The 17,030-nt window shown below is 41.7% G+C and overlaps 1 protein-coding gene across 1 annotated transcript; it reads left to right on the top strand.

Moving 5' to 3' along the window:
- The first annotated feature begins 308 nt into the window (after positions 1–308).
- On the top strand, positions 309–16,039 carry LOC145642717 (uncharacterized). Its single transcript, XM_081693892.1, has 6 exons — positions 309–889; positions 971–1,070; positions 6,765–6,875; positions 6,954–7,413; positions 15,370–15,509; positions 15,626–16,039. Exons 1-6 carry the CDS (start codon positions 309–311, stop codon positions 16,037–16,039), a joined length of 1,806 nt encoding a protein of 601 aa, XP_081550018.1.
- Positions 16,040–17,030: the final 991 nt, after the last annotated feature.

Genomic DNA, 17,030 nt, shown 5'->3' with positions numbered 1-17,030 from the left:
GTGGGCATGATTAACGTGATGAGTCTTATAGTAGGGGTAATTTCATTGAGCTATTGAAATGGTTAGGAGAAAAAGTTAAGGAAGTAGGTTATCATACTCTTGAAAATGCACCCAGAAATTGTCAAATGACTTCTCCCCCGATCAAAAAAGACATTATTAATTGTTATGCAAAAGAAACAACTAAATGCATAATTGAAGAGCGTGGTGATGATTACTTTGCTATATTGACAGATGAGTCAAGTGATGTGTCTCAAAAATAGCAACTAGCTCTTGTTTTGCGCTTTGTTAATAGAGATAATGGAAAGGTAATGGAGAGATTTTTAGGCATTGTTCATGTTGGTGATACTACCGCGTTATCTCTTAAAGATACAATTATGTCACTACTTGTGGAATATTCATTAAGTCCATCTATGATAAGAGGGCAAGGTTATGATGAGACTAGTAATATGAAGGGTGAAATAAATGGCCTTAAGACTTTGATTATGAATGATACTCCAAGAGCCTACTACATACATTGTTTTGCTCATCAACTTCAACTCACACTAGTTGTCGTTGCTAAAAGAAATGATAGTTGTGGTTGGATTTTTGAAATACTTGCAAACTTGTTGAATGTTGTTGGAGTTTATTGCAAGAGAAGAGAAATGATTCGTAATAGTCAAGCTCAAGAACTTGCTCAAGCATTAGAAGTGGGGGAAATTTTGAGTGGATCTGGTTTGAGTCAAGAGCTTGGTTTGAAGAGCTCCGGAGATACTCGTTGGGGATCTCATTACAAGTGTCTTGTAAATATCATCCGCTTATTTTATACAATTTTGAAGGTACTTGTTCACATTGGGAAGCATGGTGCATCGGAAGATAAGTTCAAAGCTCAAATTGTTTTAGGACAATTAGAGTCATTTGATTTTATTTTTTTGGCTTAGTTGATGTTGACTATTTTTAGTTACACTAATGATTTGTGTATTACTTTGCAAAGAAAGGAGCAAGATATTGTAAATTCCATGGAACTAGTTACTTTTACAAAAAGTGTATTGCAAAAAATGAGGGAACAAGGGTGGGAGACTCTCTTAAACAAGGTTACTTCATGTAGGCGTCGTTCGAAGTGCGCCTACGTTAAAAGCATGTTGTGAATATGCTTGGCACTCATAGGAAGTGGGAATTGACATTACGATTAGGGACAAATAAAGTAGGGAGCCGCCAACAAGTTTTTAAGGAACTTGTAAACCGTTCACGGATCATAAAAAGGCAACCACGATAAAGGGACAACGAAGGCAACGATTGACCCGTGAAGGTTACACCCCATTCATAATCCATGAGATTACTAACTCCATATGGTTCGGAACCACGAAAGGAGGATCGGGGATGATGGTACGAAGTGAGTCATGGAGTCACATTCGCCCGTATTGGCCTCTACTCGATTCTTATAGTGAAAAGTGATTCCTGCGATCTCAAAGGCATACAAACAAAATATTCAATTTGCTCCAAACTATTATTAAGCTAAATTGGTTGAATATTAATGCAACATATAATTCTAAAATATTGTGATCACTTGATTAAACAACAAGATTAAAAGGAACCTAAACCGGTTGTCCAAATTATCTTATTAGGTGTGATTTTCAATTACATATTCCCATTAACATGTAATATTGTGATCAAAATAAATAATAGAATCAATATAAACATAAAAAGAACCAATTTAATCATAATTCTAACAACAGAAAAAAAAATCGTTAGAAAAATAATAATAAAAAGAGCATAACTCTTACTTTGAATCTGTTTGTTTGCAACTACAAAATAATAAAACAAGTTAGTAACTTCAAGGAAATAATAAAACAATAATTAAATAAAAAACAAGGTTAATTTTGGGGCCAAACCCTCAAACGATTCTACCTTTCACGCCTTGGTTTAAGGATAGAACCTCGAGTAAAATATGGACTCCTTTGAGTGCTTGAAGAGGGAATTTTGAAGTGAAAAGGGTAGGCTAGTGTTTAGGTTAAGAGCATAGAAGAGAGAGAAATAAGAATAATAGAATTCTGGTTGCCCCGTTCATCAGAAATGAGGGGGTATTTATAGGGAAATGTGCTGAGGGAGCGCACGGAACGCTAAAATGATAAAAAACCCTAAAAAATATCACGTGACACGGTCAGAGTGTACCGTGACACGGTTAGACTGTACCGTCAGACGGTACAAGTTCCCGTGACACGGTCAGTCTTTGGAGTGTCGCGGGAAATTTTCAGAAAACGGAACGGAAAACGCGTTAAGGGTTTACGCGGAAAGGACGCGGAGCTTCCCGTGTCACGGCAGACCTCCCGTGTCACGGGAAGTCCCACCGTCAGACGGGAACTGTTCCCGTGACACGGTCAAGCCTGACCGTGACACGGTCAACTCCAGTCCATTTTTCCGTCTAAATTCATTTTTTAACCCTAATTTCTTTCGGCTTTTTGAGTGCCGATTGATAATTACGGGCTTTTTTCTGACTTTTAAAATTCGGGCTAAAATGAGAAAATAATAAATTAAATAAAATAAAATATTTGGGCCAAAAATAATAAAATAATAAAAAGGTTTGGGCTTAAAATTAATTAACAAATTAAAACATGCTTTTACCAAACACCAAGACTGATCCATGGACCTTTCAAATATATGAATTTAATAAAATACGATTCTTTAAGCACTCTCGGGATTAAATACTAAACCCGACCAACAGCAGCGGTGAAAGGTTATTTATCATCGGGCTTGGTTTTGGGGAGACATTTTTAGGTGTCTACAGAAGCCCCCACTTTGACTGAGTTTGTAGAAACGTCAGTTTCGAAAACGATAGTCAAAGTAGTCGATAGGGACGGAGAATGATTTAAGACGTTCTGCGATCCTAAATCAATCTGTATACGCCGATACCTGCAGAAAAATGTTAGTTCTACAGATAAAAGAGTAAAGGGATAGAATACATATCTGGCACCAGTGTGTCGGTGACAAACGAGTTTGGTATTTTCCTATACTTGAAGGAATCTACCGAGTGACATTGGTTGAAATGCTTTCCATGCTTGAGGAAAGCCGACTGAAGAGTTTGGTACCTTTCTAAGCCTGAAGAAAGCTACCGGATAATACTTTCCATACCTGAGGAAAGTCGACAAACGAATTTGGTGTCATTCTATGCTTGAAGAATTCCACCGATAATGCCTTCCATACTTGAGGAAAGCCAACAAAGGAATTTTGTGGTTTTCTATACTTGAAGAAAAATCCACGGATGATGCTTTCCATGCCTGAGGAAAGCCGACTTGGCGGTTTTCTATACTTGAAGAAAAATCCACCGATAACGCTTTCCAAGCCTGAGGAAAGCCGACTTGGCGGTTTTCTATACTTGAAGAAAAATCCACCGATAACGCTTTCCAAGCCTGAGGAAAGCCGACTTGGCGGTTTTCTATACTTGAAGAAAAATCCACCGATAACGCTTTCCAAGCCTGAGGAAAGCCGACGAAAAAAATTGATAAGTATATGGTGGTTCGATTATCCCCGAACGTGGGTCGCAGATGATTCACAATTTTTAAGCCAATTACCCGACCATATTAAATGTTTAGAATGCCGAAAAAAAGGCTTTGGCGCTTGCCAGAGATATCTGTTGGGATTTTCTGCGTAACCGTAGCGAAAAATCATCGCCCAATAAACTCGGAAAGTGAACCAAACTGGTCAAAAAAGCTAAGAATATTCCTTGACCAGGCTCAGATTTGCCGCGCCACGTCAGCAGGGTCCCGTGACACGGTCAGGGATTCCCGTCTGACGGGACTAGTATCCCGTGTCACGGGACACGTTCCTTTTTTTTTTACTTTTTTTTTTTGCTGTTTGAATCAGTCAGCAACGGTTACTTTTGCTCCTTTTTGTCCTTTTCTGCCTTTAAATCCGCATGCTTGCTTTCACCATTTCACATTTCACATTTCACATTTCTTCTTCATACTTGTTTTCACACTTCACCATTTTTGCTACTTTCTTACTAAAAACTGCCGCGCCACGTCTGAGGTTAACCGCCGGCCGGTCAAAGCTCGCCGTGACACGGTAATTGGCAACCGTGACACGGTTGTTCTGATTTTCGTTTTATTATTTTTTTTTATTTTCTTTTGTCGCGTTTTGTTTCCGCCTTACTGCTGCTGTTTGCTGCTGTTGTTGCTGTGTCCGCCGGAACTGCCGCCTAAACCATCGGAGCTCCGTCGGCTTTGAAGCTCGCCGTGACACGGGACTGCTTCGCCGTGTCACGGTTGTTGTTGACCGTGTCGCGGCAGTCGTGCTGGTGGCCGGAAATTTGTTCTTGAATTTTGGAGTTCGATCTCACCAATTTGCTGTAATTCCTCGATCTTCTCCTTATCTTTCGACTTTTTACACACATTCATGTAAGTTCCCTTTGATTTTTGCTTTGAATTTGCTTCACATTAACAATTTCATGACAAACCCTAAAAAAAAATCAATTTGGGGGTTTTTGATTTTGAAGCTTTATGTTGAAATTCTTGCCATGATTTTATTTGTATACGTGTACATATGTGTTTGTGAGAAATTCGAGATAAAAATTGCATGATTTGGTGGAGAATTGAGCAAATCACCCATTTTTGGGTGTCACTTTGTGAGATAATATTCATGCTTTGAAATGGTGAAAAAATAGTGATGAATCTTGTGAAATGATGTGTTGATGTATATGTACTATATTGTCATGGAGAACATAGTATCATGCGGATAGGAGCACTGTAGTATTAGTTTGTCATGGAGAAACTAAATACTATAATTTTTGCCAATTTTTAGCCTTGAGGTAAAAATTTAGCGTATAATTCAATAAACAATTAAATAACTCAGGAAATGATGCCGAGTATTTAGATTATTATTTTGCAATTTTAAAATGTTTAGGAAATGATGCTAAACATTTAGATTTTGACAATAGCATGCCTAGACGACGAGATTGCGACCTTTCTACCCGCGGTCGGCGTCGGGCTTTTCGGGAGGACACTCCCACTGTCCCTGAGGGCGTGGACGACGACGTCTTGGAGTCCGAGTCTCGGACTTCTACGAGTAGGGGTAGGTGGGTTCCGCCTCCCTGGACTCCAGACCAGTTGGTTTTCTGCCGTGAAAACCACGTTTCTCATCGTGCACTTTCCGGCATAGTCGATGGCACACTTCGCCAACATGGTTCCGGGGTCGGTGATTTGATTCCTCGACTTCACCAGGTCATTACAGAGGATCCTGCTACAAGCGCCCTATGGGAGGCGTCTGGTTTGGTCGATTTTTATGCGGCGATTGTAGGGTTTCGCAGCCCCCGGGGTTGCGGCGCGACGGTTGTTCGTGCGTTGTTGGAGTATTTTTGGGATACTACCAACACGTTTCACTTTGCATGGGGGGAGATGACGGTGACCCCTTTAGACTTCAGTATGATCAGCGGGCTGCGCTTTACCGACCGAGCAGTAGGCCAGATGTCTGATCTATCCTGGGCATCGGCTGAGGTAGCTGATTTGTTAGGTCCGATCGTTCAGCACATCAGGACTCGTCCGGTGTCACGAGGTGGTCCTAGGAGTGGACGATCAGAGTCGGCTTCAGTTCTTGCTCGCGGCTTTGACATGGAGGACACGACGGCCGAGCAGCGGGTGCGGATCTTCATCTTGATCCTGATCTCTATGACCCTCTCTCCTGACAGGAGTTCACGCGTGCTCCTTTGTTACCTCCCTTCTTTGGCCAGGATTCCCGAGATAGGATCCTACAGCTGGGCCAGTCTTGGATACGCGGATCTTCTTCTATCTCTACGTCATGGCTGCCGTCAGCTGAATGACGAGTCCCCTGTCACTGTTTACGGCCTGTGGAGAGTCGTAGAGGTGATGATCTTTTCCCTTTCTTGTTCCATTCTGGCTTTTCGATTCATATGCTGAATGTTATTTTTGTTGCAGTTATGGTTCTATGAGTATTTCCCAGGCTTGGCTCCTCGCCGGCGTCGGGGAGTGGTCCATGACTTCCCCGTCGGGGCCAGCTGGCGTGACCGAGGAGAGTCACGGGTGGAGTCTGTTCCGGCGCTTCGTGGGGTACTACGCCGAGGCACCTCTTCCGTTGGCGTAAGGATTAGCTTTGTTGCGTTTTTTCCTTCTGATGTTGTTTCTGTCGTTTCACTCCTAACATTTTATGGTTTTCAGGTTCCCATTGATGTTCAGTATCGTCCTTGGGCCGGGATGACTGATCTGCCCGAGGCCCTACGTCTTTCAGTGTACCGTACCATTTTGGTTGGTACTGGGCGCTTCGTCTGGTATTTGGGGGAGCGAGTCGTCCGTCAGCATAGCGGCGATCGCTTTGTGGTGCCTTCTTCCCCGCCAGAGTCGATGCTAGACTCCCGCTTGATCAGAGGGTTGATCAACAGGGGAGAGCGCTACACTTTTCCGTGGCAGGAGCTTGTTCACATGGAGAGTGACTACGCGCGGGATTTGCTTCCCTCTCTGGCTCCTCCACCCCGTCTTCCCGAGGTATGATTTCGAGAATCTTTTTTACTAGTCTCTGTTTTAAATAGTCAAATAACTTGATTATTCGATCATATTTTCAGACGACCATTCATCCTGTGGGGAGGATTCCGATTCCTCCTCAGTCTGTCCGCTACCCTGGGCCGATAGGTATCACGGAGGACCATATTGCTGACGCGCCGGAGGGTTATAGACAGGCGCAGGAGTCAGTGCCTGAGGCTTTTGAGCCGGTGAGTTTTCTTCGACGTATTATCCATTCTTTTAATGATGCTTATTACTGATTTTTCTTTGTTTTGTCCTCAGCCTAACCGCCCGGAGGTGATGGGAATTATGAAGCTAGTGGACGCGCTGAAGTATTGCATCATCAAGCTTCGGCGTGGTGCGAGTTGTCGGAGCTCTAGCGACGTCCTTGAGGTATCACTTATTACTTTTTCATTTCTACCATTTGTTTTGTTTTGCATCATTGACACCTTTTGATTTTGTGTTTTTCAGGAGCGACAGAGGTCCCGCTCGCGCTCGAGGCCCAGAGGCTCGGACGAGGAGGAGCTTGGTCGTAGTAGACGATCTCCTGAGGCTCACCGACGTTCTCAACGAGAGCCGCGGACTACTCAGCCGTTCCAGGAGGCTCAGCAGGGGCAGTCTTCTCAGCGTCCGTCATTTTCACAGCCTCCAGTTCCTGAGTTTGGGTCTCCTTTGGATCCTGGTTCATTCTCGGCCCCATTATCCGGGGTTCCTCCACCACTGTCGGGCCTATTCTCAGTTCCGCTATATGGGACGATGCCTTCGCCGACGATTCCAGTATCTTTGGGCCAGTCTACTCCGCTTTCCGGCTGGACGGGTCCTGCTTTGAGCTTGACTACTACTGGGCCTGCGGGGACTAGTAGGGATGCTACTCCCCGTACTCGGATGGTCGAGGGACTCTTTGGTTCGCCGTTTCCATACACACAGGGAGGTCCACATGCACAGGGACAAGATGAGACTGATTCTGATTCTAGAGATTTTTGACCGAGGGTTTATGTGCATACTGTGATGACACTTGATACATTTATGTATTACGACTCTTTGTACATTATTTACGGTTTATATATCTACTATTGTGTGTGTTAGTGTGTGTTTGAGACTCTTTGTGTGTGATTGTGTACTTAGTGATGACACGATGAAAGAAGACATAAGTGGAGTAATGGAGGGTACCGACCTTCCCCAAAAGAAAAGGAATAAAATTACCTTCCCCAAAAGAAAAGAAAAGAAAAGAAATGATGATGAAAAAAAGGAAACCATCGTAAAATAAAGATAAAAATAATAAAAAGCATCGTAAAATAAAGATAAAAATTAAAAAAAAAAGGTGAGAATTTTATAAGGAATAGAACTCTCAGAAAAGACTAAAAAAACAAACGTTAAAGATAAGAAAATACAAGAAAATCCGGATAGATACGGAAAAGATGAAACAAAAGCAGGCGCGTAAGGTGCCGTGACACGGCACTGTTTACCGTGTCACGGCAAATCCTGCCGTGTCACGGCAAAGGTTCTCGTGACACGGTGAAATTTCCCGTGTCACGGGAAGCTTATTATTCAGCGGATTGTTTCACGCGTGCGAAAAGATAAATTCTGGGCAGTTTCGAGCGCTTTTGCTATAAAATAAGACCAGGTTATTCATGATATGCATAATTACGAGACACAAAATAATTTAGAATTTCATATTTCAATAATCATGTCTCAGAATTTTGATAATACATTGCGCGACTGGTGGCATGGCCATGATCGCTTTTACTTTTGAAGGATCTATTTCAATCCCTCGAGAACTGATCACATATCCAAGTAATTTGCCTGACGTGACTCCGAATGCACATTTTGCTGGATTTAATCTCATGTTATACTTACGGAGTCTTGCAAAAAATTTGCGAAGTGCGACAATATGGCCTGGGCGATCTTTAGACTTGACAATCATATCATCGACATAGACCTCCACCTCTTTATGCATCATATCATGTAAGAGTGCTGTAGCTGCTCTTTGGTAGGTGGCACCCGCGTTTTTCAACCCGAATGGCATTACTGTATAGCAATATGTACCCCACTGTGTGATGAATGTGGTTTTCTCCATGTCTTCTTCGGCCATTAGTACTTGATTATATCCGGCGTAACCATCCATGAATGACAGGAGTGCATGATTTGCTGTATTATCGACCAGAATGTCAATGTGAGGTAGAGGGAACCCATCTTTTGGGCTTTCTTTATTGAGATCCCTGTAATCAATACACATTCTGACCCTTCCATCCTTCTTTGGAACTGGGACCACATTTGCTATCCATTCCGGATACTTGGATACTCTGATGAAACCTGCGGTCAATTGTTTCCTGATTTCTTCTTTGATTTTGAGAGCCACATCTGGTTTCATTCGGCGCAGCTTTTGTTTGACAGGCTTCATACCTGGAATGAGTGGTATCGTATGCTGAGCTATATCCCTGTCAATTCCTGGCATATCTTGGTATGACCAAGCAAATACATCAACAAATTCACTAAGCAAGTTAATTAACTCTTTGCGTTCATCTTGACTTAGCGTTAATCCAATTTTTACTTCTTTAACAGTCGTATCATTGGAAATATTAACTGTTTCTGTATCTTCAATAACTGCCGTTTTATTTTCGTGTTCTTCCATTGCTTTTATTATTTCTTTGTCATTTTTATCATTAGCAAAGCAATATTGATCAGGGCTAGGGAAATGGCACACATCGTAAGCAAAGGTATTCATTTTATTGAATTTACTGGCTAAAACATCAAGAGAGGCAAGGTCAGCTGCGACCTCACCAGAATTATTAGGACTAGAAAGATAAGGCTCAACAAGAGACTCAGGGCTGAATTCTATAGCAGAAAGAGGGTCGGCCTCAAACTCTAAGGACTCATCTACAGACTTAGACTCAGACTCGGACTCGGACCCAGATGATTCAGACTCATCAAACATAGGACCCTCGCCAGCGGTTATTTCCAACTTCTCTCCACTTGGCGTAGTGATCCTCAATGTCTTGCGCCATCCCCTTGAAATGTTGTCAGCTTGGACGATTAACTCGGAGGGATCAAACTCCTTGTTTGCTATGACCGCTTGAACGAGCTCAGAGCTATCATTGCAGACCGGCTTGGATTCATTTCTCTCCATTCCAAAAAGAAGATTAATTCCCAGATCACCAGAGTTCAGGTTGGCTGACTTCTCGACTGTGGAGAGTTCTTCATCGAGGTAGTCACAATCGAGGAATACTTCGAATCCTGGTTCACGGATCCCATCATGGACAAAAGGCTCGGGGAATTCATAGCATGGGAAGTCTTCCCCTTCTTTGATGTACTGGCCGTTGAGAGTGAACGGATATGGATCCATGGCCATTTCTGTCTTCGTGATTCGAGCATTGTTGCGAGCCTTCAATTTCAAGGCGGCCCGTTTCAAGTCTTCCTTTGTTGGTTCGAATCCTAAGCCGAAAGTGTCTTTCTTGATTGCACCAGGATGGCCCCAAGATTTAGCCATTTTCTTCTTGAGCCCAAGGGTCATTCCAGGAAAGTGACCTTGCTTCTTCAGAATGGCGTTGATACTAGTGTTTGAATAAGGATCGAAGTCGAGATGACACTTTTCCTCTTCTTCGATCGCAAGAACATCATCTAAAGAAAAACCCCACAGGTCTTCATCTTCCTCATCGTGTTCAACATGGACGATAGGGGTATCAATGACTTGAATGCGCATAGGAGAAGCATCGATAGTAATCGGAATTCCTCCCACTATGGCTTTCACTTTCTGGTGGAGCGACGACGGAATCGCCTTTAGCTCATGAAGCCAAGGGCGTCCTAACAGCAGATTGAAAGAGGCCTTGATATCCACCACCTGAAACTTGGTGCGATGCTCAACGGTCCCAGTGGTTATATTCAGTATGATAGTACCCACGGCTTGACGGCGAGTATTATCGTAAGCGCGAATCCCCTGAGTGGAAGGAGTCAACTCTTCATTCTTTATACCCAACTTCTTTGCAGTACGGAGTGGGCACACATTGATTGCAGAGCCATTATCAACCAGGCTCATAGGAACATTCATCTGCCTACACACCACAGTGAGGTGTAAGGCCTTATTATGTTGATCCCCTTCCGGGGGTAGATCCTTATCAGAAAAGGAAATCAGATTGCTGGTACTCGGCAGCTCAGTAGTGAGGAAGTTGACCAGTCCTTGGGGAGTCATGTCGTCATCGACTCCTATTTTCACCAGAGCATTCATTACAGCCTTTCGATGCTCGTGGGAAGTGGCCAAAAGCTTCCATACATTCATCTCCACCTTGGTTTTTTGTAGCTGTTTGACCACATCGCTATTCACAGGGTCGATGGAATCAACTATCGGATTTGATTGTGGTGGTGGTGGAGGTGGGTTAGGTTGTTGCAACCGTCCACTTCTAGTGAGAACCTTGACCTCAAGGTCCCCCCAAACATCTTCACTGGTGCCGAGAGACGAACAGGCTATATCTTTGAGATAGATATCTTCATCATCGCTATCCCAAATCCCATTTACTTCTTCAGTGCTTGAGATAAATACAACTTCTGGCAGAGGTTCATTCACAGGTTGAATGAGTATCGACAGATCAAAGGAGACTTCATCTCCCATGATAGCCAGAGCATCAGAAAGAGGACCTGTTTGAATGTTAGGCTTCTTGCCCCCCGGAGGGACAGGAAGTTGGTTAGCATCTATTAGGTCTTGGATTGCGTCTTTTAGCCTCCAACACTTCTCAGTATTATGACCCTTGCCTTGATGATACTTGCAATAAGCATTGGGGTCATAATTAGCGGTCCTATTCTCAGGTCGAGGTTCTGGGAAAGGTCCAATTGGCATAATCAATCCCTTACTATGAAGACGGTCATAAGCAGCATCATAAGTCATTCCCAAAGGCGTATAAATCCTCCTTTGCCTTTGGAATTTTTGAGGAGGAGCATTAAGGGCCAGCACATCACTAATGTCGATGTTGTTGGTAGCATTATTGGACTTAGAAGACGAAGAAGAAGGAGTGTCGTTCTTCTTGTTTTTCCAAGTGCTGCTGTTATTGTTGTTACCAACAGACTTCATCAGTTCATCTTCGATATTGATTCCAATATCGTATACAGCTTCAAAGGTACTTAAAGGCAGAAACTTCAAGTGTTGCTTGTATTTATGCGTCAGATTGGAAATGAACAAGCGAACCATTTCTTTCTCCTTGGGAGGGTCTACCAGGAGTGCAGCTGTTTCTCTCCACCTACTTAGGTAAGTAGTGAAGCCTTCATTCTCTTTCTGTTTGAGAATGGAGAGTTCACGTTCCGAAGTCTTGGCCTGAATGTTGCACTTGTATCGGTTCATAAAGCTTTCGGCAACATCTTCCCAGGTCGCAACATGCTTGGATTCTAAGGAATAAAACCACTGTTGACAGGCATGCTCTAAGGAAAGAGGAAACACCGTAGGGAAGAGTGTCACATCTACTCCCTTAAGAGCCATAGTTGCAGAAAAAGCCTTCAAATGGAACAGCGGGTTATCAGTAGGCTTGAACTTTGGAATATCAGCAGTGGAAAATTTTTCAGGGAGTTTCTCTCTTATGGACGAGGAAGTGACAGGCTGTTCCACATAAGTGAACTCTTCTGAAATCTTACTCATCTGTTCCTTGATCTTGTCCATCGCAGCAACAGTAACACTGTTTTGCTTGTCTTGCTCTACAGTGCTGACTCTAGTAGTGAGTGTCTGCATCATGTCAGACAACCTTTCGATTGTCCTGTTGAGGTTCTCGATGTCTTCCTTAGTGGCCATTGGTTGAAAGTAGACTGGAGACGGATCTTGTGGAGATGACTGAGGTGGTTTCCTTGTACGCCTCTTTGGTACAAGAGGTTGTTGAGGTATGGACTCGAACCGTAACAATCTACCCTTGCTTCTTGCCCAAGTGCTGTGACACCGAAACAAACACACCTTTAATGACCAAACTTGACCTTAACCTATCCGGATTAAAGAAAAATTTTTTTTTTTTATCGAAGCTCTACTTATTAAAAAAAAAAAAGGAAACATGGGAGGATACCATCCGACTTACTCCGAAAAAAAAAAAAAAACGACACAAAAAAAACGAGACTTCCCTAAAATACGGTCAAAGTGATGTATGACTAAAAAGAAAAGTGTGTGGACATAACATGTAAGTGATTAGGTGAGTTTATAGACACGTGTTTTGACCGTATAACTAGACACGACTCAATACTGGACACAAAAATCGAGAAAAAAAAGACTGACGGGACACTTTCCTGGGCACCGTGTCACGGTACAGACTGGCGTGACACGGTTAAGGCTTACCGTCAGACGGTAGCCTTTACCGTGTCACGGCACTGTTCACCGTGACACGGCAGAAAATGCCGTGACACGGTGCGCAGTTCCAGGTCAGTTTTGTGATTTTTTTTTTTTTTGACTTTAATCGATTTTAAGTCCGTACTAATTACTATGTGAGAAAAAAACCTCGGTCATGGGTCAAACAAAAAAACAAACACATTAGGGTTAGCACCGAACAAACACATAGCATGTAGGCACGATGATGTAAAAAAAGTTCGCAACCTAAAGTCAAGGTCTATGTTCAACTATTGGTCAAGCTTTGGGTGTCAAAAGGGTACCATGGTTAAGAGTTTGGACGCGTTAGCAAGGCAGCCTCCCTTGAGGGTGTATGCCAACGGGCGGCTCCGCGAGTTCGTGATGAAATCGAACTCGACTCCATGGTTTGGGTGGATTTAATAACTCGGATGAACCCTTATTGCCATGAGCGTTTTTGGGTTGATAGAGCTTAAATCCCCCGGGGTTAAGACGCATGTAGAACACATACGTTTTTTCAGAAAAATCGAAGGAAGTCAACTGTAGAAAAAGAAAATAGGTCACCGGACAGATTTTAGGACTGCCGTGACACGGCAGAAATTCCCGTGTCACGGTAAAGTCTACCGTCAGACGGTACACTGTACCGTGACACGACAGACTCTGCCGTGACACGGCAGTCAGAAAATCTGACTGGTGCCCAGTTTGCTTTTGCGCGCAACCGAGTTATCCAATTTTTCCTACGGGACAGACCTGAATGTGACGTTAAAACGTCTATGCAGATGCAAAAAATGCCAAATTAATCACAGGAATATTTTTTTCAAGAATCTTTCAAGTCTCATCCACTCATCTTAATTAAATACCGATCACTCAAATCGATAAATAATTAAGAATCCTCCCCAGTGGAGTCGCCAAATTGTAGGCGTCGTTCGAAGTGCGCCTACGTTAAAAGCATGTTGTGAATATGCTTGGCACTCATAGGAAGTGGGAATTGACATTACGATTAGGGACAAATAAAGTAGGGAGCCGCCAACAAGTTTTTAAGGAACTTGTAAACCATTCACGGATCATAAAAAGGCAACCACGATAAAGGGACAACGAAGGCAACGATTGACCCGTGAAGGTTACACCCCATTCATAATCCATGAGATTACTAACTCCATATGGTTCGGAACCACGAAAGGAGGATCGGGGATGATGGTACGAAGTGAGTCATGGAGTCACATTCGCCCGTATTGGCCTCTACTCGATTCTTATAGTGAAAAGTGATTCCTGCGATCTCAAAGGCATACAAACAAAATATTCAATTTGCTCCAAACTATTATTAAGCTAAATTGGTTGAATATTAATGCAACATATAATTCTAAAATATTGTGATCACTTGATTAAACAACAAGATTAAAAGGAACCTAAACCGGTTGTCCAAATTATCTTATTAGGTGTGATTTTCAATTACATATTCCCATTAACATGTAATATTGTGATCAAAATAAATAATAGAATCAATATAAACATAAAAAGAACCAATTTAATCATAATTCTAACAACAGAAAAAAAAATCGTTAGAAAAATAATAATAAAAAGAGCATAACTCTTACTTTGAATCTGTTTGTTTGCAACTACAAAATAATAAAACAAGTTAGTAACTTCAAGGAAATAATAAAACAATAATTAAATAAAAAACAAGGTTAATTTTGGGGCCAAACCCTCAAACGATTCTACCTTTCACGCCTTGGTTTAAGGATAGAACCTCGAGTAAAATATGGACTCCTTTGAGTGCTTGAAGAGGGAATTTTGAAGTGAAAAGGGTAGGCTAGTGTTTAGGTTAAGAGCATAGAAGAGAGAGAAATAAGAATAATAGAATTCTGGTTGCCCCGTTCATCAGAAATGAGGGGGTATTTATAGGGAAATGTGCTGAGGGAGCGCACGGAACGCTAAAATGATAAAAAACCCTAAAAAATATCCCGTGACACGGTCAGAGTGTACCGTGACACGGTTAGACTGTACCGTCAGACGGTACAAGTTCCCGTGACACGGTCAGTCTTTGGAGTGTCGCGGGAAATTTTCAGAAAACGGAACGGAAAACGCGTTAAGGGTTTACGCGGAAAGGACGCGGAGCTTCCCGTGTCACGGCAGACCTCCCGTGTCACGGGAAGTCCCACCGTCAGACGGGAACTGTTCCCGTGACACGGTCAAGCCTGACCGTGACACGGTCAACTCCAGTCCATTTTTCCGTCTAAATTCATTTTTTAACCCTAATTTCTTTCGGCTTTTTGAGTGCCGATTGATAATTACGGGCTTTTTTCTGACTTTTAAAATTCGGGCTAAAATGAGAAAATAATAAATTAAATAAAATAAAATATTTGGGCCAAAAATAATAAAATAATAAAAAGGTTTGGGCTTAAAATTAATTAACAAATTAAAACATGCTTTTACCAAACACCAAGACTGATCCATGGACCTTTCAAATATATGAATTTAATAAAATACGATTCTTTAAGCACTCTCGGGATTAAATACTAAACCCGACCAACAGCAGCGGTGAAAGGTTATTTATCATCGGGCTTGGTTTTGGGGAGACATTTTTAGGTGTCTACACTTCATTTTGCACTAACCAAGACATTGATGTTCCTACTATGGATGCTCTTTATGTTCCTCAAGGAAGATCACGACGGTTTGTCGAAAAAGCAACAAATCTACATCATTTTCGAGTTGAAATATTTTTGGGGGTAATTGATTTGCATCTTCATCACGAACTTGATAATCGATTCAATAAGAGAAGCATGGAGTTAGTATGGCTTGATTAAGTTCTAAAGATAATTTTTCATCTTTTGACAAAGAAAAGGTACTCAAACTTGCCTCTTTTTATCCCGAAGAATTTTCAAGTTTTGATTTGATGACACTTGAAGGTCAACTTGATATATCCTGGAAAATATGCACAATGATGAAAGATTTCAAAACTTGCGTGATCTTAACACTCTTTTCCATGATTCTTGTTAGTACCAAGAAGGATAAGACATATCCTTTTGTATATTTGCTTATCAAGTTGATGTTGATTCTTCCCGTTGCTACGGCAAGTGTTGAAAGAGTGTTTTCCGCAATGACATATGTCAAAAGTAAGTTACGAAATAGCATGGGTGATCAATTTATGAATGATTGTTTGGTCACTTTCATTGAAAAGGAAATGTTCCTACAAGTTCCCGATGAAGAAATCATTGATCGTTTTCAAAATATGAACACTCGAAGGATGCAATTATAATTTAATGTTAAACTTTATGTAATTTTTTTTAATTGTAAGACTAATTATATATCGTGGATTTTTTTAATTGTAAAATTTTAACTATAAAACTATCTTTACGTTTAGTTTTTTTAAAATATTTTTGTCAAATGATGCGATGTTTAGCTGTCGTCCCCCCGGTTATATATTCCTGGCTCCGCCACTAGAAGAAATCATCAACAATAGTAAGGAAATATCTAGCATTGCAACTAGATGATACTCTATTTGGACCCCAAATATCACAATGTATCAAATCAAATAAAGCAGATGCTCTATTCACACTTGAAGGAAAGGAATTACGGGGTTGTTTACCCATAAAACAAATATGACAATCAAATACACCACATTTTTTATTTTTACTACTACTAGCTACTCCAGGTAAAGACATAACAACTTTCATCAAAGGATGACCTAAACGTCTATGCATGCCATAACATACTTGTATCCGGAGCTTCTGCTGAATTTGCTTGATGGACACGAGGACAAACCGACCGGAAGAGATAGACCCCATTACACTGCACCCTTGCTCCAATCAGGTTCTTTAAAGTGCGGCCCTGAATAGTACATAGCTTGTTAGTGAAAAGAACAATATATTCATGCTTTTCTAATAATTGAGACACGGACAATAAGTTACAATGTAATTCAGGAACAAATAAAACATCTTCTAGTATGAAACAATCACTCAGTTTAATTCTTCCTTCTTTAGTGGCCGTAGTATTTTTTCCATTAAGTAAACCAACCGGAAATAAAATATCACACAAGTCGTAAAACAAATTTAAATCACCCGACATATCTTTTGACGCTCCGGTATCAATTATCCACTCATTAGAACAATAAGTACCGTGAGATGATTTATCATTGGATGAAGTAGAGGATTTTGAAGTCTTAATTGCTTTCAAGAATTGCACTCACTGATCATTAGTTAAAGTGGGAGCAGAAGCACGATCATCGTTAGTCACCTCTTGAGAACTTG

This window comes from Chenopodium album, chromosome 8, assembly GCF_948465745.1.
Source record: "Chenopodium album chromosome 8, dcCheAlbu1.1, whole genome shotgun sequence".
Lineage (NCBI taxonomy): Eukaryota > Viridiplantae > Streptophyta > Magnoliopsida > Caryophyllales > Amaranthaceae > Chenopodium > Chenopodium album.
This window is presented reverse-complemented; position numbering and strand designations above follow the sequence as displayed.